This window comes from Triticum urartu, chromosome 2, assembly GCF_003073215.2.
Source record: "Triticum urartu cultivar G1812 chromosome 2, Tu2.1, whole genome shotgun sequence".
In the NCBI taxonomy this organism is placed as follows: Eukaryota; Viridiplantae; Streptophyta; class Magnoliopsida; order Poales; family Poaceae; genus Triticum; species Triticum urartu.
The window spans coordinates 493944667-493969846 of record NC_053023.1 but is presented as its reverse complement, the minus strand read 5'-3'; the positions used below and the strand labels follow the sequence as shown (position 1 = coordinate 493969846).

Genomic DNA, 25180 nt, shown 5'->3' with positions numbered 1-25180 from the left:
AAAATCATGGGATTCAAGAAAAATCATGGATTTGAGAGAAGTTCACAAACTCGAAAAATTTCACGGGTTAAAAAATACTTCTTCCGATTCAAAAAAGATCACGACCTTGAAAAAGTTCACGAGTTCAAAAAAATTCATGCAAGTGAAAAACAAGTTCACGTGCTTTAAAAAACATATTTCTAAGGAAAAAACTTCACAAAAGTGAAAAAGTTTATAAATTTAAGGAAAATGTTCACATTTTTTTAGAAAAGGTCATGAATTTGGGCAAAAATTCACGAAAAATGGTCACGCATTTATAAAAGGAAAAACCAAATAAAAGCCTTCCAGAAAACCAAAAAAGAAAAAATTGGTCAGAAGCTTCCCAAAATCATACGAAAGCTTTTAGAAGCTTCCCAAAGCTGTCCATCTGGAAGCTTCTAGAATCTTCACAAAACCAGCTCGGTCCGCTTTTGAAAAAATGCACGCGTTAAAAACGTTGAACAGAAAACTGCACGCGCAAGAAAACGTTTACGACCCATAAAGAAGAAGAAAGTTAATGAACCAAGCCAAGGAGAGAGGGGGTTTGTGCCTATTTGCGCCAACACCTATCAAGAAAAAACAACTAGTAAAAAGAAAGATGAACCGTCTGGTGGAAGACCTGGTTCTACCACACAAGGGCACCTTTCATAGTTTAAGATTATTCTCCTCATATGTAATTTCACCACGTAGGGACTCTACACCTAGATTATGCCATTGAAAGCTTGAACAAGTTTCAAGGAATCTAATTCTACAATTACTAAAATACACCATAAAATCTTCAATGCGGTTTAAGCCGTGCTGTTGTTGCTACATCTAACAGGTGGTGAAGAGGCCAACATGCGCCAACTATGGCCTCACCCTTAAAATTTCAAACATCGGTTTTGCGCTTGCTTAACCTTTTATCTATCTCTGGTTTATTCTTGTTTTGGGGAATAAAGGTAGGATCCCGAAGGACCCAGACCCATTCCATTAGATAAACATAAACGCCCACATTACATCAATATCCAAAAGAAAATGGAAAATACAACCAAGTCCTTGACTTTTGCAAAGAGGACCCCAAACAGAGAACAGGAAATATGATTGGGTTCAAAACAGCTTGAGAACAACACTGAACTCGCCGGCGCCGGGGACGAGACCACTTGGTCCGTCGAGCCCTCCACAGCGAACACCGTGGACACCAAACCGAAGCTGCGCTGCCTCCCCTTTGGCAACATGGTCGGGAGGAAGAAAGAGGGACGCCCTACGGCCATAGGAATCAGCGGCTCGTCGGCGAGGACTGGAGCCTTAGCCTCCCCATAACCACCGCTGATGATACACACGAAGCCCAACAGCATGTTCGCCGCTCGACAGCTCTGACGAGCCAAAGAACCTCCCACAAGTCAGGGATCGACGCCAACCTCGTCGGAAGCTGGGATCTGACGAGGCAAACCCGCCACGAGACAAACGAAACAAGGATCCCCACTGCTTCTTCGTCCGCCACCTCAACGGCATGGAGGAAACGGCAGGCCCTTCGCATCGTCTCTCCTAAGGGCCTTAGCGAGCTTATTTAGAAGGGCTTTGCCAGATTCGTCTCCTCCTCCATTCCTCCACCATGGAGCTCGCTAGCTCACCCTAGCGGCATGACACCAAACTAGCACAAGGCCAAACACCACCAAAGTGGAGCTAAACCTAAACTACTATCTCCACTCCGGCCAGCAACACCGGTGGCGCAGATCCGGGCCTTGCCCGAGCTCACGGGAGAGACTCTCAAGGAGAAGAGAGGAGAAGGGTCGAGAGAAAGGGGGAGAACTAATTTGGAAAGGATCGGCCCTGGTTTATTCGAATACACGTCATTGCTCTACCACACGGTCCATCCTACAAACTTCTGTGATTCTGAACGTGTTTTCCTACCCTATAATCTCATGACCATGTGAAATCTAGTTGCCCAAAACGATTCTTCATTTTAAGCTGCTCAACAGCTCAAAGCATGCCTCATTCTGCAAGTGTTGGGCATGGCTCGTTTTGCAAGTGCACTGAGACATGTTGCACAGCTTAACAAAACTAGACAGACATAATCACAGGTGAGCACCACAATGGTCACAAGGGAGCAGCTTGACTCAACAGATCAAAAGTACGTACTACAACAGACACCATTCAAACACCAGATCGAATAGAGAGTCTCTTGAGAGTACCTTTTATTCATTATTTATTATATATTCCCCAAAATGGCAGCACAACATCGATGTCTTCTTAACTCACAGAGGCTATCGTTATTTTGTATGTAGTCCTGAAAGTTACGCCTGATAACTTCGATCCTCAGTCGCCTCTAGAAAGGTGCACACATCACTCAGCAGCCTTCCCTTTCCGGCGGTTGCTGCCGCCTGCGGAGGCTCCGGTGCCTCCCATCTCCACCAGGTAGCAGATCATCGAGTCCATGTCCTCTCCGAATATACTGTAGGCTTCCATCACTTGCATGTAACTAAAGCCCATTGCCAGAAGCAACTGCATGCTGCGAGTCAGCACCGTGTCTGGGAGTACGAAACAATTCTCACTGCCTCTATCCGCTGCCGAACCAGATGATCCACTAACTACAGAGCACGAAAGCATCCCAGTTTCAGGCAAACAACCGATCAATGGAACACTATAAATTTCCTCAAACAACAAGAGAAGGATGCTTACTTGCTGCGGAGGAAGATGGCTCTGCCCCTGACCTTGATGACTCTCTGAAGTTAACTTGCTGCTGGTTCAGATACTCTGCCCGAGAGGCCTCCATCACCATCCGCTCTATTTCCTTCTCAGTTAACTCCAGATCAGAGTAGAGTCGCCCTTCAGCCAAAAGTGCCTAAAATTGCACAAACACAAGCATCAAGCCCACGCCATTTGATGATTTCACCTGTTTACTTACAAACATGCTTTGATGGAAAGTAAGAACACAGAAAGTAGACAACTCACGTTCTCAATCTGCTGATCTTGCTGAGCTTTTATTGCAGCCTTCACTTGGTCTCTGTCAACACTGTTGGTCTATACACACAAGTGGAAGTTTATTTAACACAAACAGTTCACAAAACCATCCATTACAAAATGGTTAATAGGGAAATAATAACCACCAAGAATCATGCCCGACAAGGAAGTTTCCGAAGGCTTACCCCTCTAAGGGAGCTAAATCCAAGGCCTGCCCCAACTGTCAGCCGACGAGGATCAACAACTGAATTATAATGGTTACCGTGATGGTAACTTAACCTAACCGGAGGAACATCTGTGTTATAACTTCCCTGAAAAATGTTAATAGGCTCTGCAACAAGAGCAAACCGATATGAGACTGAGAGTGAGAGAGTTGAGGTTACAAAGAAGCAGGGTTAAAATGCTAGACCAAAATTTACCTGTACTGTATGAATATATGTGAATTGGACGATTGTACATCTCAGCAAATGCCTGGATCTCAATGTTATTGCCATACACCTAGAAAATCAGGTAACCAATCAACATAAAATCCATTGCAATCATAAAGAAGCTAAGGTGCTAACTTTTTCCTTGTATCACATGACTCCTTTTTTGTATTTGATTTGAAGGCAGCTCCTGACTATGGGTGTGTTTGGTTTGAGCCCCAGCCAAAATTTTGGCAGGACAGAAAATTTGGTAAATCACTGTTATTTGGATTATAGCCATTGCACCTGCCAATTTTTTGGAGCCAACTAAGTTCACAAATACTTTGAGAACTTGTATTAATTATTGCTTAGTCCGATACCGATTCAATTTTTATGATGAGCCAACAGAAATGGAAACTGAGACTAGTATGAGCTGCTATTAGACATGGTTAAGTAGGATTAGTTGCGCAGCTGCATGAACGGAACTAAAAACATGCGCTATTCAAACGGCCGCTAGATGAAACGTGACGCGCTTGCTTCCGTCAGCGTGTACTCATCCCGTTAATCTGTCACACTAATTGCTCTAATATTATGGTACAGAAGGAGGCCCCACATACGTAGAGCAGGTGAGCTGGGCTGCCAACTTTTTGGCGAGAGGAGTTTTGCACGCCATCGGTGCGCCCATGCCTTGGCAAAAATTACACGGGAACTTGAGGGCGGGCTTTGGCGAACCAAAATTTTGGCATCCGTCCAAGCAACAGCCAAATCTTACGGGCAAGCCAAAAAATTGGTATGTCTCGTATTGGTTGTAAACCAAACATACCCTATATACATTGATGCAGTATTGCTGTACAAAAAAAAAATGTGTGCAGTAGAACAGGTCAAGTAGGGAGAAGTGCATGCCTCATTGCCTCCCCATATGAAAGCACATATACTACCAAATACAGAATAAATAGCACATTTTAAATAAGTCTCTGCAGGAGTACGAGATCTAGACAGGTGGAAAATGCTTGTGCGGGGGAACATGAATGACGTATAAAATCAAACAGGAGTCGATAAAATAATTAATTCAATTGGAAAAGGCATTCTAATCTTGGAAGTCATCTTGTACAAATGAGGGACAAACAAATATGTGAGTAATGATTTGCCTACCCATTTTAAGCAAGCATACCAGGCATGTAAAACCCTACCTTGTCTTTTCTTTTCCTTTTACAATATGGTGTAAAGCCCTCCGTCATGAACTGAGAAAAATGATCCCGCTCTCTTTCCTGGAGTGAAAAAAGAAAAACACAATGAGCACTTCAATTGCCTTGCTACTGAGTATTAACTACGCCAGTCCAAAATAGGTAAGAAATTTGGAAGTTTGCATCAGTTTGCAAATAGATGTAATTTTGGGCTTCTGGGTGAACATTTTTATAAAATGCCCATATTAATGACCTACGTAAATGGGTACAAAGTCCTTGGGGTTAACTATGCCGATAACTCAAAAGTTAAAAAAGTATTAAACCCTCTTGTTTTACATGCATGAAGCTAATAAAATGACAAGTACGTTAAACCAGATGAAGTAATAACAGTTTTATTCCATGTATTATGCTATGTCCCAAGCACAAAGAAGCCACGTAGTTTGCGCATGCTTTCACCTGCTTACACTGAATTACCAAATAATACCATACTGTAGAGCATTTTGCTAGGAAAGCTAACTGTGGAAGTGGTGGCCACATTGGCAGTAGTGTAACTAAAAAATTATGCTGTAAACCACAGGGCACATTGCTAAATAAAGGTGAGTGGGTAAATGATGAAAAAACTGCAAACAATCTAAAATAATATATAATCAGATACATTCCTGCAGGCAGATAAGAAAATTGTCAATCAGCAATATGCCATACATTGATATTCAACCGCACAGTTGATTCACAATGAAATTGGCAGAATTTTGCGTTATTATGGCACATTCAGTATTTGATGATATTCTTCCAAAAAAATACCAAAAAGAGTAAAGTAGCAACAAGTTTTGACGGGAAGGGCTGCAAGTGTTTTTAACAAAGTGCTGCCTGAGTTACTGGGTGCTGCCTCTGAAGCTATCTTGCTTAATAGACGGCTCACTATCACCAATCAGCCAGGCAGCAACCTATACCAGTCATCAACTAGAAGACTGGAACTAGGTTAAGTTAAACTACATACTATCCAGCAAATATCATTTACGTCTAGGTAGCATCTACGTTTTTGGTAAGCTTAGAACTTTTTGTTCTTCTAGATTTTGCCGGTTTACCCTTGTAAGTTCATGCCTTCTTGGTGTTCTCCTTATACAAACAACACACATTTTAGCACGTGTTCAAGAAAAAAATACGTCTAGATTATTGTAAACCTAGCAAAGTGGCATGAACAAGGAGACAAGGAAATAATATGCTAAAATAATGAATAGCCAAAGCTTGTGAATTGAGTTAATGAATTAAAAGTGTAGGGATAAGTGCTATTACTCTACTCACTGGCAATAAATGATTGTCTTGAAAACACAAACTCAACTCTGGAAAAATTACTACTCAGATGAAAATATGCAACCTACCATATAGTCAACACACATCTGCCTAGCCATATCATAAGTTTCTGGATCGCCATAAACTTGATCAGCAACTGCTCTGAACAGGCAATTCCCATCTGCTGCCATCTTTCTTATTTCAAACCCTTTCACTCGCCTTAGGTCATGTTCGAACATATGCTCCCTTTCCTGAGGGAAATAAAATACATCAGGACCAGTACAAAATTATACTTACTCACCCTGTACGTAGAAATCAGACACTAATAAATATAATCAAGAGACAATGACATTTTATGGACCAGGATTAGAAAGGCATATCTACTTACTAATCAGAATAAGCAATCAAAGCAATCATCTATTATTATACTCTTAACTAAAAACAGCTGCGCAAAGTGCACCATTCAGTGTACGTAGCAAAACAGCCACTAACAAATATAAGCAAGAGACATTGAAATATTATAGACCAGGATTATATAGGCATATCTACTTACTAGTCATAATAAGCAATTAAAGCAATTAACCATACTCCTAACTAAAAACAGCTCCATGAAAGTGCACCATTCAATGTGCGTAGAGAAGTAGCCACTAGCAAATATAAGCAGGAGACATTGAGATTTCATAGACCAGGATTATTTAGGCATATCTACTTACTGATCATAATAAGCAATTAAAGGAATCATCTATTATTCATACTCCTAACTAAACCCAGCCCCACAAAAGTGCACCATTCAGTTGCAAGGAATCCAAAACATCTACGCCATTATCTTTATATGATCAATGTTGATGTAGTACATAAACTAACTATACTAACTATATGCTTAAGATCCAAAATTAAAGTCCACGCATAACAGAACCAGACAAGAGATCATACCGAATCATCATAGCTAGAGGTGTAACAGGCACCTTGCTCATCTGCACTATTGTACCCTTCACAATCAGCAAGTGACCTAGGGGAAGAAGGGCGAGAACCCGAAGCAGATGTCCAAGCTGCCACTGGTGGCCAAGCAGTTGGCCTTCTTGAAGATCCAATCCGCACACCATTTGAGCTTCCAGATCCCATTCTCCTCAACCCATTATTAGCAGATGATGATGGTTTTGGTGGTGGAGCCGGAGGAGGCGGTGGGTGTGATGCTGCGCCGGTTATCTGCGATGGCACAGTGCCTGACTGCACAGGATTCGCCTGCTCAAACTGATCCGAAAGCTGGAGTCCTGACAGCTCCATCAAGAAAGGGGGATCGGTCACATTGGAGTCATCCTTGGGGGGTTTCTCTCTCTCAGATCCCTCTTCCACATGACTTGAGCTCTCAGACACAGTTTCAACCAGCCTTGAAGGATCATTGCTACTACTTTCGCCACCCTCAAGTAGATGCTCAGTCGTATCACCTGAAGCCAAGAGCTCCAGTGGCTGCGGCTGCACCGTAAGCTCCTCCTCCCGGGCAGCTGCTGCTGGCTGGTTCTGCTGCTGCTGCTGTTGCTGCTGCAGTGCCTGTGAGCCCGAGCGAGCCGAGTTGGACGAGGAGCCACCGGGCCCACGCTGCACGAAGATCCTCGTCATTCCCCAGTTTCTTCAGCGAAGGCTCCACGTCTCAACACCAGCAACCCTCTGGACTTAGAGGGATATAGGGGCGCCCTTGTCCCGTGTACGGACCTTGGGAGCGGTGAACCTGAGGCCTCCGCCGCCGCTGCCAACGAAGCTGCTCCTCTCGTCGTCGCCGGCGGCCAATCTGAGCATTAGACTGCCAATTCTCATCAGAACCAGGGCGACGCCGCTGACCTCGAGGCCTCAGATCACAAAACCCTAGCTCCCCCGAGATCGAGACGCGCAGGCTATCCCCGGACGGCAGGGGCGGCGCACCACCCTCCCAAAACCCTGAATAGCCCGCCAATTCGATCAATCTCGATGGAACAACAACCAAATTTCCTAGGGTTCCGTTGGGGGGTCGAGCGGGTTACCTCGTCGGGGAATCCGGTGGGCGAGGCGACGGAGACGGCTCCGGGCTGAGGAGGGTAGACCGCGCTAGGGTTTACGGGACGAAGATTCGCGTCGTCGCGTGATTCTGTCGCTGGCGCTTTGGGGATTCAGTTTTGGGTGGAGAGAGAAAGAGTAGCAGTAGGTGAGGCTGGGAAGAAGACGATGGAGAGGAGGGAGGGAGACGAGGGGCGAGAGCGTGCCAACATTTTATAAGTGGAGAAGGGAGATGGCCATCCGAGGATGACATGTGGGACCGCATAGCAGCGTCCGTGAAGAATGGACGGTAGTCGCTACGCCCTTGGTTTTGTGTTGCCACGAATCCAGTTGCCCAGTTTGTGGCTTTGTATTTGCGTAGATAGATTGGGCCGAGGCCCAATTCGACCACGATTTCTTTCTTTTTCTTCTTCTCATTTCTTTTTGTGGAATTTCTTCTCAAAGCTATTCTTTAGTCTGATAGTAAGCAGGTGATCTCGACTCATAACTCAGGGGGTTTTCTGCCACTGCAAGTTCAGCAATTTTTCATGACTGCATGTTGCATGCAAGTTTTCTTGACGACGTTTTTAAGTTATTATGCCCCAGCAAAGTAGATGTTGCAGCGTATGAGATAGATATTTTTTAGTATACTTAAATATTTGTGCGTGGGTCAATTAAACCCCTAGTTTTCTCATGCAGTCGCTTATAAAGGATGTAATCTTTGATAAGGAATAAAGAAAACCAAGGCTTGTTAGAAAAAAAAAGTTTTACCTTCCCATTATATCCATATGTCACGCTATTCTTTATATATATAACCCCCACCTCCTCTCCATTCTCGCCAAGCCGCTCCAAGCTATCCATTTGTCCCATCTATCAAGCTAATTTAAAATATTCGCAAAAACACAATAAGCTAATTAAAGAAAGAAAATCGCCAAATGTGTACAATAAATAAACCAACTAATCTACCGTAGCCCCTCGATGGTGCCGTTGAGTCTACTCACAGACCAACTTGTGATGTCGTCCATCTACGAGTTTCGATGGATGTATGGTTTCACTCCGACTTTCCTCTCATGTCCTTGTTATACGCGCACACGTTACCTAGCTAGTACTGCCATTGCAACATCTGCCCTTTAACTCAATCTCCCTTCGATGGTTGTGCCCCTACCTTCCTGCCCTATGGTGGCATGTGGTTGCACATCATGTACGCTCCACACCACTAGCAACTATACCAGGCACTACCGATGTTAATTGCCGTCACATGTGGAGGCAAAAACAAAAGGCGGCACCAACACCAAGGCCCTGGTTGGGGCATATACCGTGCTTGCACTAGAACTCACAAAGGGAAAGAAGCCGAGGGAGAGGAGGTGGGTGAACGGCCAATAGCGCAGACATGAAACTATGAGAGAGAGCTCGAGAGAATGTAAGAGAGTGAGATGCTGAAACATGAAGGGTGTAAAGAGAGAGAAAAAGACACCGAAGTCCACGCGTTGGTGATGTGTCTTCATCGAAGACCACTACAAGGAGAGTGCAACATTTTTAACGGCCCAAAATGTACAGGGATTTCCGATAGTATACGAAAACCTAACACAAAAAGGTACGAGGTGAAGATGCATACAACATCTAGATTTTTTTTTTAAACATGGTACAAACGCAAAGCACCTATATACATGCGCTTACACTTACCTCTATGAACGTGCACATGCACACCCTCACCCTATCCTTATGAGCACCTCCGAAAGACTGAGACGATATATCATCTTGAGATTCTACGAAGTCATCGTAGGCGTCTCGTTGTCGACAGGAACGTCTCCCTCATTAAACATGCATCGTCGGAAATCTTGAAATAAATTCAGAAATAAATGTGAGCACTAGAAGCCCTAATGGGCTGAGAATACCACTATCCTCCTAACTATCCAATCATATGTTAGTTTGCGTCTAGATTTCTTTTTTAAACAACACAAACGTATAGATATGTGGATTTCCTTTTTCGGGACGTGTAAATTTCCCCTGATCCCCTCTGGCCCTTTTGAGACGTGTAGATATTCAATTCGAATCTCCGGGCGTACGACATCGCAGATGACCATGCTCTCCACACAAATCTGGGAACAAAACTTTGGCTCCTTGCGGCGTTTCCTTGGGGCCTAGGACCATGACGGCCAGGGAATCATCGCCTTCACGGGATCCGCGGCCAGACCGAACTGATTAAAGAAAGCGAGAAGCAGCGGCACAAGGCAAAGTCATCCGATGCTCTACACGCGCTCATTCTTGCCGCAGATGCTACTTTACAGGTCATCGCAGCAACGGAAAGCCATGGATCTACAGGACACGAAACTTTACGGCATTTTGAGCATCTCCGGCGGATCTTTTATAAGCGGTCCGGCCGTATAATTCCGGCGACTATATAGGTTTGATCTGCTTTCTAGGTCATACCAGACCCGTACCGCCCCATAAAGTGTTTATAGCGGTTCAGAAAAACACCCTCCAAGTAGTATATCTACGGGTCTGTGTTCACTATATGGGGTGGAATCCTATTTCCCCGCCGACGCAATCCCCCCTTTCCTCTTTGATTTCTTGCGGCCGGCAACTCAAATCCACCAGCCGACGCCGCTAATGCCGATCCGCCACCATGTGGCGCGTGATGTGGAGCCCCGGCCGTGGAGCCGGCGAAGGCGAGGACCCCGAGCGGAATCACTACACCGCCGCCGACGCGGCGAGGAAGCGGTCCGCCCGGCGGTACACGAACGGGGGCCTTGAGCCGCCGCCGTCGCGAGGCAGAGGAGTACGACCGGTGGCAGCTCGGCTCTCTGGCGAGGGCAGCTCCTCCAGCGCGAGCAGCTCGTGCACACCGCTGCCGCCGGTCAAGAGGGAGGCGGAGGAGCTCGTCGCTCAGCGCGGTGAAGAGACACTACTAGGGAAAACCTTATACACAGAAGCTTATCAATACCGCTAGCTAAAATGAGGCGCTACTGCTAAGTAGCAGTAGCACGTGGTCACAAAGGGCGCTGCTGCTATCAACATAGCAGTAGCGCGACAAGAAGAAAAGGTGCTACTACTATAATTGTCACACTATTGTCGCCAGGCTAGGTATAGTAGTAGCGCCCTTGCAAAAACCACGTTACTGCTAAGAAAATAGTAGTAGCGCGTTTTTAGGGTAGGGCGCTATTGCTAAGTTTGAACTTGGCCACATGGCAGGCCCCACTTAGCAGTAGCGCGTGCGCGTCTCCCAGGAGCGCGCTACTGCTACAATTTTAGCAGCATCACGTTTTCTGTTCCCGCGCTACTGCTAAAGCGCAGCCACCACCTTTTCCTCCCCCCTCCCCCATCATTTCTTCTGTTCACTTTCCCCTAGCTCCCACCTTTTCTCTCCCTCACTTTGCTTCTTCCTCGCTACTTCTCCCCACCATTACCCCCTTTCTTTTACCTCTCTTTCTCTCTCTTTATTGCTCCTAGCTAACTACACCACCTCCATTAATACAACTCCTTTCTCTTTTTCCTCCCCCTCCATTAGTTAAAGTCATACCCTCCCCCAACTAGCTAGGTAGATCTACCCATTTAAAGAAGTGACCTATGTACCTCCCTAACTAGATCTAGCCATGTCAAGAAGTAAGCTTTGACCACTTTTGATCATTCCCTAGGTGTGTGGCGACGTGATCGACATCATCATCACCGTGCTCGATCTCGAGATAGGTGATTAAAAATGTGTGCTTTTGCAAGAATGGAAATATGTGTATGTGTGCGATATGATGAAAATTGTGTGTGTGGCATGAGTTGCCCCCAAATTGTGCTTGAGTTGCCTATGTTTTGTCGAAATATCAATCTATTTATGTTTCGACGAATTTCGGGCAAACTCTATATGTCCTATTTTTAGGGAAGGTCATGCCGAATTTTTGTATGACTTTGATGCATGCATTTTTATAATCAATTTGTTTATTATTACCGCGCAGGCGTTCATGATTGATATGCTTAAAATGCCTCCTTATGCTAAGTATATGAAAGAGATTGTTACAAATAAAAAAATACCGAAAGCTGAAATTTCCACCATGCTTGCTTATTATACTTTTAAGGATGGAATACTAAAGAAACTTGGAGATCCAGGAATACCAGCTATACCATGCTCCACTAAAAAAACTATGTTAAAACTGATTTATGTGATCTTGGAGCCGGTGTCAGTGTTATGCCTTTCTCTTCCTATCGTAGACTTGAATTGAATAAGTTGACACCTACTGAAAATTATTTGCAAATGGCTGATAAATCAACTACTATACCCATCGGTATTTGTGAGGATGTGCCTGTTGTGGTTTCGAACGTTACTATCTTAACGGACTTTGTTATTCTTGATATTCCTGAGGACGACAATATGTCGATTATCCTTGGTAGACCCTTTTTGAATATTGCAAGGGCTGTTATTGATTGCAACAAAGGCAATGTCACTTTTCATGTTAATGGTAATGACCATAGGGTACACTTTCCGAAGAAACAACCTCAAGTTTATAGTATCAATTCTATCGGAAAAATTTCAACTATTACTATTGTAGGTTTTGAATTCCCTCTTGCTGCTGTCAAAAAGAAATATGATATTCTTATTGTTGGGGAAATGCATATCCCCGTTGAGGTAACCTAGTGTTATTCATGAAGGAAATATGCCCTAGAGGCAATAATAAAGTTGTTATTTATATTTCCTTATATCATGATAAATGTTTATTATTCATGCTAGAATTGTATTAACTGAAAACTTAGTACATGTGTGAATACATAGACAAACAGAGTGTCACTAGTTTGCCTCTACTTGACTAGCTCGTTGAATCAATGATGGTTATGTTTCCTAACCATAGACATGAGTTGTCATTTGATTAACGGGATCACATCATTAGAGAATGATGTGATTGACTTGACCCATCCATTAGCTTAGCACGATGATCGTTTAGTTTGTTGCTATTGCTTTCTCCATAACTTATACATGTTCATATGACTATGAGATCATGCAACTCCCGGATACCGGAGGAACACTTTGTGTGCTACCAAACGTCACAACGTAACTGGGTGATTATAAAGGTGTTGTACAGGTGTCTCCGATGGTGTTTGTTGAGTTGGCATGGATCAAGATTGGGATTTGTCACTCCGATTGTCGGAGAGGTATCTCTGGGCCCTCTCGGTAACGTACATCACTATAAGCCTTGCAATCAATGTAGCTAATGAGTTAGTTACAGGATGTAGCATTACAGAACGAGTAAAGAGACTTGCCGGTAATGAGATTGAAATAGGTATTGAGATACCGACGATCGAATCTCGGGCAAGTAACATACCGATGACAAAGGGAACAACGTATATCGTTATGCGGTTTGACCGATAAAGATCTTCGTAGAATATGTAGGAACCAATATGAGCATCCAGGTTCCGCTATTGGTTATTGACCGGAGACATGTCTCGGTCATGTCTACATAGTTCTCGAACCCGTAGGGTCCGCATGCTTAACATTCGGTGACGATCGATATTATGAGTTTATGTGTTTTGATGTACCGAAGGTAGTTCGGAGTCCCGTATTTGATCACGGACATGACGAGGAGTCTCAAAATGGTCGAGACATAAAGATCGATATATTGGATGACTATGTTTGGACATCGGAAGGGTTCCAAGTGAAGTTTGGACATATACCGGAGTACCGGGGGGTTACCGGAACCCTCGGGGAGTTTCATGGGCCTTATGGGCCTTAGTGGAAAGAGATGAGGGGCTGCCATGGCAGGCCGCGCGCCCCCTCCCCCTCTGGTCCGAATTGGACTAGGAAGGGGGGCGGCGCCCCCCTTTCCTTCTCCCTCTTTCCTCCTTCCTTCTCCTACTCCTACTACATGGAAAGGGGGGAATCCTACTCCCGGTGGGAGTAGGACTCCCCATGGGGCGTGCCATAGGAGGGCTGACCCTCCCCCTCCTCCACTCCTTTATATACGGGGGAGGGGGCACCCCATAGACATACAAGTTGATCATTGATCTTTAGCCGTGTGCGGTGCCCCCCTCCACCATAATCCACCTCGGTAATATCATAGCGATGCTTAGGCGAAGCCCTGTTCCAGTAGCAACATCATCACCGTCATCACGCCGTCGTGCTGACGAAGCTCTCCCTCGAAGCTCTACTGGATCATGAGTTTGCGGGACGTCACCGAGCCGAACGTGTGCAAATCGAGGAGGTGACGTATCTTCGGTACTAGATCGGTCGATCGTGAAGACGCACGACTACATCAACCGCGTTGTCATAACACTTCCGCTTACGGTCTACGAGGGTACGTAGACAATACTCTCCCCTCTCGTTGCTATGCATCACCATGATCTTGCGTGTGCGTAGGACATTTTTTGAAATTACTGCGTTCCCCAACAATTCGAAAGTCCTCTGGTTTCATGTCATTCTGAAGAAGTTTAATAATATGACTTGATCAACCTTGTTAATGGATTCCTTTTAATGAGCATGAGATGGATGAATTTAGAAGGCACAACTCTCTGTACCCATCTTTTACTTTCTGTTATTTAGTTTAAATAAAGCAAAAATAGCATTTTCTGTCTGTTTTCTGAATTATCTATGCAATAAAAAAATGTCCCAAAAATAAAAGTTCTCCAAATACCCTAAAAATTTAGTATGATTTTTTATATAATATTTTAGAATTTCTGGTGCTAAGAACACACCAGGGGCCTCACCAGTCGGCCACAAGGGTGGAGGGCGCGCCCACCCCCCTGGGGCTATTAGGGAACACAGTAATTTCAAAAAAAATCCTACGCACACGCAATATCATGGTGATGCATAGCAACGAGAGGGGAGAGTATTGTCCACATACCCTCGTAGACCATAAGCGGAAGCGTTATGACAACGCGGTTGATGTAGTCGTACGTCTTCACGATCGACCGATCCTAGTACCGAAAGTACGGCACCTCCGTGATCTGCACACGTTCGGCTCGGTGACGTCCCATGAACTCATGATCCAGCAGAGTGTCGAGCGAGAGCTTTCTCAGTACGATGGCATGATGACGGTGATGATGATGCTACCAGAACAGGGCTTCGCCTAAGCACCGTTATGATATGACCGAGGTGGATTATGGTGGAGGGGGGCACCGCACACGGCTAAAAGATCAATGATCAACTTGTGTGTCCATGGGGTGCCCCCCGGTATATAAAGGAGTGGAGGAGGGGAGGGGCCGGCCCTCTCTATGGTGCACCCTAGGGGAGTCCTACTCCCAGCGGGAGTAGGATTCCCTCCTTCCCTAGTTGGAGTAGGAGAGGAAGGGAAGGAGGAGTAGGAGAGAAGGAAAGCCCCCCCCCCTTGAAAAATGCCCGAACCACTCGGAACCATTCCGATGTCCAAACATAGGCTTCCAATATATCAATCTTTATGTCTCGGCCATTTCGAGACTCCTCGTCATGCCCGTGATCACATCCGGGACACCGAACAACCTTCGGTTCACCAAAACGCATAAACTCATAATACTGATCGTCACCGAACGTTAAGCGTGCGTACCCTACGGGTTCGAGAACTATGTAGACATGAACGAGACTCACTTCCGGTCAATAACCAATAGCGGAACCTGGATGCTCATATTGCTTCCTACATATTCTACGAAGATCTTTATCGGTTAAACCGCATAACGATATATGTTGTTCCCTTTGTCATCGGTATGTTACTTGCCCGAGATTCGATCGTCGGTATCTCAATACCTAGTTCAATCTCGTTACCGGCAAGTCTCTTTACTCGTTCCGTAATGCATCATCCCGCAACTAACTCATTAGTCACAATGCTTGCCAGGCTTATAGTGATGTGCATTACCGAGAGGGCCCAGAGATACCTCTCCGATACTCGGAGTGACAAATCCTAGTCTCGATCTATGCCAACTCAACAAACACCATTGGATACACCTGTAGAACACCTTTATAATCACCCAGTTACGTTGTGACGTTTGGTAGCACACAAAGTGTTCCTCCGGTATTCGGGAGTTGCATGATCTCATAGTCATAGTAACATGTATAAGTTATGGAGAAAGCAATAGCAACAAAATAAATGATCATCGTGCTAAGCGAACGGATGGGTCAAGTCAATCACATCATTCTCTAATGATGTGATCCCGTTAATCAAATGACAACTCATGTCTATGGTTAGGAAACATAACCATCACTGATTCAACGAGCTAGTCAAGTAGAGGCAAACTAGTGACACTCTGTCTTTCTATGTATTCACACATGTACTAAGTTTCTGGTTAGTACAATTCTAGCATGAATAATAAACATTTATCATGATATAAGGAAATAAATAATAAATGTTTCATTGCCTCTAGGGCATATTTCCTTCAGTCTCCCACATGCACTAGAGTCAATAATCTAGTTCACATCGTCATGTGATTTAACACCAATAGTTCACATCTTTATGTGATTAATTCACATCTCTTTGTGACTAATACCCAAAGGGTTTACTAGAATCAATAATCTAGTTCACATCTATATGTGATTAACACCCAAAGAGTGATCATGTTTTGCTTGTGAGAGATGTTGGGTTTCGTAGTAATTTCAAAAAATTTCCTATGCTCACGCAAGATCATAGTGATGCATAGCAACGAGAGGGGAGAGTATGATCTATGTACCTTATAGATCGCAACGGAAGCGTTTGGTTGATGTAGTCGTACGTCTTCACGGCCCGACCGATCAAGCACCGAAACTACGGCACCTCCGAGTTCTAGCACACATTCAGCTCGATGACGATCCCCGGACTCCGATCCAGCAAAGTGTCGGGGAAGAGTTCCGTCAGCACGACGGCGTGGTGACGATCTTGATGTACTACTGCAGCAGGGCTTCGCCTAAACTCCGCTACAATATTATCGAGGACTATGGTGGAAGGGGGCACCGCACACGGCTAAGAATAAGATCACGTGGATCAACTTGTGTGTTTCTGGGGTGCCCCTGCCTCCGTATATAAATGACTAAAAGGGGGGGTGCGGCCGGCCTAGGAGAGGCGCGCCAGGAGAGTCCTACTCCCTCTGGGAGTAGGATTCCCCCCCCCCAATCCTAGTTGGAATAGGATTCGCGGAGGGGGAAAGAGAGAGAGGGTGGCCGGCCCCCCTCTCCTTGTCCTATTCGGACTAAGGGAGGGGAGGGGCGCGCAGCCCACTTTGGGCAGCCCCTTCTCTTTTCCACTAAGGCCCACTATGGCCCATCTAGTTCCCGGGGGGTTCCGGTAACCTCCCGGTACTCCGGTAAAATCCCGATTTCACCCGGAACACTTACGATATCCAAACATAGGCTTCCAATATATCAATCTTTATGTCTCGACCATTTCGAGACTCCTCATCATGTCCGTGATCACATCCGGGACTCCGAACAAACTTCGGTACATCAAAATGCATAAACTCATAATATAACTGTCATCGTAACCTTAAGCGTGCGGACCCTACGGGTTCGAGAACAATGTAGACATGACCGAGACATGTCTCCGGTCAATAACCAATAGCGGAACCTGGATGCTCATATTGGCTCCTACATATTCTACGAAGATCTTTATCGGTCAGACCGCATAACAACATACGTTGTTCCCTTTGTCATCGGTATGTTACTTGCCCGAGATTCGATCGTCGGTATTCCAATACCTAGTTCAATCTCGTTACCGGCAAGTCTCTTTACTCGTTCTGTAATACATCATCCCGCAACTAACTCATTAGTTGCAATGCTTGCAAGGCTTAAGTGATGTGCATTACCGAGAGGGCCCAGAGATACCTCTCCGACAATCGGAGTGACAAATCCTAATCTCGAAGTACGCCAACCCAACATGTACCTTTGGAGACACCTGTAGAGCTCCTTTATAATCACCAGTTATGTTGTGACATTTGGTAGCACACAAAGTGTTCCTCCGGCAAACGGGAGTTGCATAATCTCATAGTCATAGGAACATGTATAAGTCATGAAGAAAGCAATAGCAACATACTAAACGATCGGGTGCTAAGCTAATGGAATGGGTCATGTCAATCAGATCATTCACTTAATGATGTGATCCCGTTAATCAAATAACAACTCTTTGTTGATGGTTAGGAAACATAACCATCTTTGATTAACGAGCTAGTCAAGTAGAGGCATACTAGTGACACTTTGTTTGTCTATGTATTCACACATGTATTATGTTTCCGGTTAATACAATTCTAGCATGAATAATAAACATTTATCATGATATAAGGAAATAAATAATAACTTTATTATTGCCTCTAGGGCATATTTCCTTCAAGAGAAGTTTAGTTTATGGGTCTGCAACATCCAGATCCGTATGTATTTTGCAAATTCCTATGTCTACAATACTCTGCATGGAGCTACTCTAGCTAATTGCTCCCACTTTCAATTTGTATCTAGATCGAGACTTAGAGTCATCTAGATCGATGTAAAAAGCTTGCATCGATGCAACTCTTTACGACGAACTCTTTTATCACCTCCATAACCGAGAAATATTTCCTTAGTCCTCTAAGGATAATTTTGACCACTATCCAGTGATCTACTCCTAGATCACTATTGTACTCCCTTGCCAGAATCATGCTAAGGTATACAATAGGACTGGTACACAACATAGCATACTTTATAGAACCTATGACTGAGGCATAGGGAATGACTTTTCATTTTCTTTCTATTTTTTGTTGTGGTCGGGTTTTGAGTCTTTACTCAACTTCACACCTTGCAACACAAGCAAGAACTCCTTCTTTGACTGTTCCATTTTGAACCACTTCAAAATCTTGTCAAGGTATGTACTCATTGAAAAATCTTATCAAGCATCTTGATCTATCTCTATAGATCTTGATGCTCAATGTGTAAGCAGCTTCACCAAGGTCTTTCTTTGAAAAATTCTTATTCAAGTATCCTTTTATGCTATCCAGAAGTTCAGTATCATTTCCGACCAACAATATGCCATCCACATATAATATCAGAAATGCTACAGAGCTCCCACTCACTTTCTTGTAAATACAGGTGTCGGTGTCAAAACCGGCGGATCTCGGGTAGGGGGTCCCGAACTGTGCGTCTGAGGTGGATGGTAACAGAAGGCAGGGGACACGATGTTTTACCCAGGTTCGGGCCCTCTTGATGGAGGTGAAACCCTACGTCCTGCTTGATTAATATTGATGATATGGGTAGTACAAGAGTAGATCTACCACGAGATCAAGGAGGCTAAACCCTAGAAGCTAGCCTATGGTATGATTGTTGTATATATCATCTATCGACTAGCCTGGCCTCGGTTTATATAATGCACCAGAGGCCTAGGATAACAAGAGTCCTAGCCGAATACGCCGGTGGGGAGGAGTCCTTGTCTTGATCGCCAAGTCTTGTGGAATATTCCTTGTATGCGGCAGCTGTCCGAACTGGCCCATGAGTATACGGCCATGGGGGTCCTCGGCCCAATCTAATAGATCGGGAGATGACGTGGTGAGTACCCCCTAGTCCAGGACACCGTCAACAGGCTTCTCCAAAAGTCTGTATAAAACTATATGCTTTGATCAACTCATCAAAGCGTATATTCCAATTTCGAGATGCTTGCACCAGTCCATAGATGGATCGCTGGAGCTTGCACACTTTGTTAGCACCTTTAGGATTGACAAAACTTTCTTGTTGTATCATATACAACTCTTCTTTAAGAAATCCATTAAGGAATGTAGTTTTGACATCCGTTTGCCAGATTTCATAAAATGTGGCAATTACTAACATGATTCGGACAGACTTAAGCATCGCCACGAGTGAGAAAATCTCATCGTAGTCAACACCTTGAACTTGTCGAAAACCTTTTTGTGACAATTTGAGCTTTGTAGATAGTAACACTACTATCAACGTCCGTCTTCCTCTTGAAGATCCATTTATTCTCAATGGCTCACCAATCATTGGGCAAGTCAATCAAAGTCCATACTTTGTTCTTTATACATGGATCCCATCTTAGATTTCATGGCCTTAAGCCATTTCACGGAATCTGGACTCATCATCGCTTCCTCATAGTTCGTAGGTTCCTCATGGTCTAGTAACATGACTTCCAGAAATGATTACCGTACCACTTTGGTGCGGACCATACTCTGGTTGTCCTACGAGGTTCGGTAGTAACTTGATCTGAAGTTTCATGATCATCATCATTAGCTTCCTTACTAATTGGCGTAGAAATCACTAGAACTGATTTCTGTGATGGGAGAAGGTACAATTACCTCATCAAGCTCTACATTCCTCCCACTCACTTCTTTCGAGAGAAACTTCTTCTCTAGAAAGGATCCACTCTTAGCAACAAAGATCTTGCCTTTCGGATCTGTGATAGAAGGTGTACCCAACAGATTCTTTTGGGTATCCTATGAAGACGCACTTTTTCGATTTAGGTTTGAGCTTATCAGGCTGAAACTTTTTCACATAAGCATCACAACCCCAAACTTTAAGTAACGACAACTTAGGTTTCTAGCCAAACCATAGTTCATATGGTGTCGTCTCAACGGATTAGATGGTGCCCTATTTAACGTGAATGTAGATGTCTCTAATACATAACCCCAAAACGATAGTGGTAAATCGGTAAGAGACATTATAGATTCAACAAGCTAGTCAAGTAGAGGCAAACTAGTGACACTCTGTTTGTCTATGTATTCACACATGTACTAAGTTTCCGGTTAATACAATTCTAGCATGAATAATAAACATTTATCATGATATAAGGAAATAAATAATAACTTTATTATTGCCTCTAGGGCATATTTCCTTTAGGGGCGCCCCCTGTCCTTGTGGGCCCCATGTGGCCCTCCTCCACTTATTCCAGCACCCATCCTCTCCTTCTTCCTCCAGAAAAAATCACTCCATAGCTCAAGCTCGTGTTCTTGCTCATCTTGCTGCCATTTTTGATCTCCTTGCTCAAATCTCCATTCACAAAACTGCTTTAGAGGATTGTTCTTCGAGGAAGAAAATGACGAGGAGATTGTTGAGAGGCTCCTCAAGCCGGGGTTCGAAAGAAAAAGAAAATGAGGAGAAAGAGAAGCCCAAGTATAATCTTACTCGTGCCATGGAGATTCGGCCGTGTGAATGGCCATGTGATGCATTCTTACAAGCGGCCAGAATTTATGATGATTTCAATTATTTGGCTGGGAATGCAGGCATCACCGACTTACTCCTCGACCAATGTGATCAGTATCTCCTACTCACTAATACTTTCGTGCAAAATTTTCATTTTCACGCTAGGAGATCACCACCCATGGTAGACTTTTACTTATATGATGAGTACAAGGAAATGACGCTCTATGACTTTTGTGAGGTTTGTAAATTACCTTATGAGGGTAGCGTCGAGGAACCACACCCTAGTGATGTGGAAGGTTTTATTCATGAAATTACCGTAGGGGAACCGAGAGTAGTGTCGAGAGCGAGAGTGGCTAGTATTCATTTCCCTGTTTTATGCTATTACTCATTATTCGTTGGGAGATGTTTATTTGGCTGTGGAAAGAGTGGAGGCCTTAGTGGCCCTGACCTTGCTATTTGTGCCATGCTTTACACCGTGATGAACTTACAGTTTAGGCACTATAGTTGCTAAATGGTTGAGCTTAAATCGTACAAAGGGTCCTATTTTCGGAGGTATCTTCGCCTCATGCCTTGCTAAACACTTTGAGATACCCATAAGGCACTATGAGAAAGAAAAGAACTGCTACCTACTATTTACTTAGATTATGATAGCATGGTAGCACATAAGTTTATTCACTATGATCAGGAAAGCAGACTCATTTATAACTTGGTATTTAGCGAGAATACTTTTCAGATTATTACCTTGCCTGCACCTATTTTGTTCGATATTCATTCAGGTAGGTACTTTGTTTAGCCCGCAGACATTCATGCATTCTGGGAGGGGACACGATCCCCACCTCCGGAGCCAGAGCCATCACCTGATCCATACTAGGAGTCTATTTATCAGTGGGATTCACAAGAGCTCGCTAACCAGTGGAACCCCCAGGATCCTCCTCAGTACACCGGAGAGGGCTACTTTGACCCATGGGTGTAGACCAACTTAGGCCAAAAGCCTAATCTTGGGGGAGTATGTATTTCTCACTGACATTACATTCATGTTCACACACTCATTTCAGTTGTCGGTGTTCATACTTTTTCATTGTATTATCTACGTTAGTTTATTTATTTTTCCGCTTTCTTCTTGTGTGTTTGAAAAACCTTAAGGAAAACCAAAAAAATTAGTTGTAGTTAGTTTACTTTCTATGCATGCTTAGTAGTAATATTAATAGAAAACCCAAAAAGGTTTCTCGTTCTTCTTTTGCTTGTTAGGGGCTTTCCCGTGTAAATAGTTTTTCTCGTTCTTGTTTCTCTTGCTTCAAAAAACAAAAACTCCCAAAATATTTCAGTGTGTTTCTTTGAAATTCTTTTTTTTTCTTTGGGGGTCGAGAGGAGAAGACCACGATGAAAAAGTTGAGTGGCTCTCATTTGCATTATTGTTGATCTAACAAAGAGCTCGTATTACCTCATCTTCTCCTTTGAATAAATGTTTCCAGATTCCAGCTTACTCCAATGCATGTGCACTATTATTATTATCCACACCATTCGGTCATGCAAGTGAAACGCAATAATGACGATATATGATGAAATGATTGAGATGAGGAAAAGCTGGTATGAACTCGACCTATCTTGTTTTTGTAAATATGATTAGTTCATTGTTCCTGATTCAGCCTATTATGAATGAAACATGTTTTCAATGACAACTAGAGATTATAGTTACTCATGCCATGCTTAATTAGCTAGGAGTTTATAATGGTTTACCTTGCGTGCCAACATGCTATTAAAATGGTTGTGATGTAGTATGATAGGATGGTATTCTCCTGTGAATGATTCGAGTGGCTTGACTTGGCACATGTTCACACATGTAGTTGAAACAAAATCATCATAGCCTCCACGATATTTATGTTGATTTATATCCTACTCATGCTTGCACTCAATGCTGGTTAATCTCAATGCATGTTTATGACTGTTATCGCTCTCTAGTTGGTCGCTTCCCAGTCTTTTTCTAGCCTTCACTTGTACTAAGCGGGAATACTGCTTGTGCATCCACTTCCATAAACCCCAAAGTTGTTCCATATGAGTCCACCATACCTTCCTATATGCGGTATTTACCTGCCGTTCCAAGTAAATTTGCATGTGCCAAACTCTAAACCTTCAAATGATAATTTGTTTTGTATGCTCGAATAGCTCATGTATCAACTAGGGCTGTCAATATCTTCCATGCTATGTGCACTGGTGCGCGTCGGTCCTAAACAAACGGTTTAAAACCCCTTTCCGCGACGGCATTTGGAACCGTCGCCAAGTGAGTGTGGGCGATAGGGGGGGTCCTTCCCACACGACCTAGAAACCGTCGGGGATATGACCTCCTGGCACACACGTTCGACAAAATGAGGTCGTGTGCGACCGGCGAGCACTCAAATACGGAAATACGTACAGTAGAGCTAAAAAAATACAATTATACGATGAAATTGTTTCTGGTCGCAAGTACATCCCACACAGTCAGTCCCTGCTAAATGTTTCCGTTCGTATGCACATCCCATACAGCTGCTCCAAGGAAAACGTTTCCGTTCACAGGTACTCCCTCCGTAAACTAATATAAGATTGTTTAGATCACTACTTTAGTTTACAGAGGGAGTACATCACACACAATTTTTTCCGTTAAATTGTTTATGTTATTGAATGTATCACACACGGTCCGTAGAAGAAACTATGGTCAAAGGTTGTCCATCACACACAGTTTTTATGTGGTAAACGTTTGCGCAAGGTCGCCTAACGCAAATAGTTTTCAAGAGAAAGTCGTTTGTGATTGTTCATTGATCCAACACGGTTTATTCCTAGAAACAGTGTGCGTCGCTTGAGGTCATCACCCATGGTATTTTTTCAACAACCTTTTGCAATAGCAAAACACAATTAGCAGGCTAATTATCTGATTATTCATAATCCATTTATTCATCCCAGTTGCCGGTGCTCATACTTTTTCAATGTATTATCCATGTTAGTTTATTTCTCTTTCTTGCTTTCTTCTTGTGTGTTTGATAAACCTTAAGAAAAACCAAAAAAAATTAGTTGTAGTTTATTTCCTTTCTATGCATGTTTATTAGTACTATTAAACAAAACCCAAAAAAATTCTCGTTCTTCGTTTTCTTGTTGGGAGCTTTCCCATGTAAATAGTTTTTCTCGTTCTTGTTTTACTTTATTCAGAAAAACAAAAACTCCAAAAAATCAGTGTGTTTCTTTGAATTTCTTTTCTTTTATTTGGGGTTCGAGAGGAGAAGACCACGATGAAAATGTTGAGTGCTCTCATATGCATTATTGTTGATCTAACAGAGAGCCCATATTACCTTGTCTTCTCCATGGAATAAATGTTTGCAGATTCCAGCTTAGTCCAGTGCACGTGCACTCTTATTATTATCCACACCGTTCGGTCATGCAAGTTAAAGGCAATAATGACGATATTTGATGAAATGATTGAGATGATGAAAAGCTGGTATGAACTCGACCTATGTTGTTTTTGTAAATATGATTAGTTATTCGTTCTTGTTTCAGCCTATTATGAATGGAACACGTTTGCAATGACAATTAGAGATTATAATCACTCATGCCATGCTTAATTAGCTAGGAGTTTATAATGGTTTACATTGTGTGCCAACATGCTTTTAAAATGGTTGTGATGTAGTATGATAGGATGGTATCCTCCTTTGAATAATTCGAGTGGATTGACTTGGCACATGTTCATGCATGTAGTTGAAACAAAATCAACATAGCCTCCACGATATTTAAGTTCATGGTGATTTATATCCTACTCATGCTTGCACTCAATGTTGGATAATCTCAATGCATGTTTATGACTGTTGTCGCTCTCTAGTTGGTCGCTCCCCAGTCTTTTTCTAGCCTTCACTTGTACTAAGCGGGAATACTGCTTGTGCATCCACTTCCATAAACCCAAAGTTGTTCCATATGAGTCCACCATACCTACCTATATGCGGTATTTACTTGTCGTTCCAAGTAAATTTTCATGTGCCAAACTCTAAACCTTCAAATGATAATCTGTTCTGTATGCTCGAATCGCTCATGTGGCAACTAGGGCTGTCAATATCTTCCATGCTAGGTGGGTTATTCTCACAATCAGTGGACTCCGCTCATCATTCACGAGAAAATGGTTGGTAACCGGGATGCCCAGTTCCATGCTCAAATCAAATCAAAATAAATGCAAACAAAACTCCCCCGAGACGGTTGTTAGTTGGACGGTACCCGTTGTTTCGGACCGGTTATGGAGTGTGCTTGTTGGTGGTGGGGGAGTATAAACTTTACCATTCTGTTTGGGAACCGCCTATAAT

General features: G+C 43.5%; 1 protein-coding gene across 1 annotated transcript; it reads right to left on the bottom strand.

The window, feature by feature from the left end:
- Nucleotides 1-2091: 2091 nt before the first annotated feature.
- Nucleotides 2092-8068, bottom strand: LOC125538157 (OVARIAN TUMOR DOMAIN-containing deubiquitinating enzyme 6). The gene is made up of 9 exons (XM_048701452.1): nucleotides 7852-8068; nucleotides 6770-7768; nucleotides 5926-6087; nucleotides 4553-4630; nucleotides 3378-3456; nucleotides 3144-3289; nucleotides 2950-3018; nucleotides 2677-2839; nucleotides 2092-2585 (listed from the first exon to the last, which is right to left on the bottom strand). The coding sequence occupies exons 2-9, from the start codon at nucleotides 7451-7453 to the stop codon at nucleotides 2341-2343; spliced, it is 1626 nt and encodes a 541-aa protein (XP_048557409.1). The 5' UTR covers nucleotides 7454-7768; nucleotides 7852-8068; the 3' UTR covers nucleotides 2092-2340.
- Nucleotides 8069-25180: the final 17112 nt, after the last annotated feature.

Excerpts from the sequence above, each read along its gene's own strand:
- LOC125538157 (XM_048701452.1), bottom strand. The coding sequence starts at position 7,453 with ATGACGAGGATCTTCGTGCAGCGTGGGCCCGGTGGCTCCTCGTCCAAC. Across the intron at positions 6,088-6,769 it reads CCTCTAGCTATGATGATTCG|GAAAGGGAGCATATGTTCGA; the intron begins GTATGATCTCTT and ends TATTTCCCTCAG. Across the intron at positions 3,457-4,552 it reads AAAGGAAAAGAAAAGACAAG|GTGTATGGCAATAACATTGA; the intron begins GTAGGGTTTTAC and ends CTGATTTTCTAG.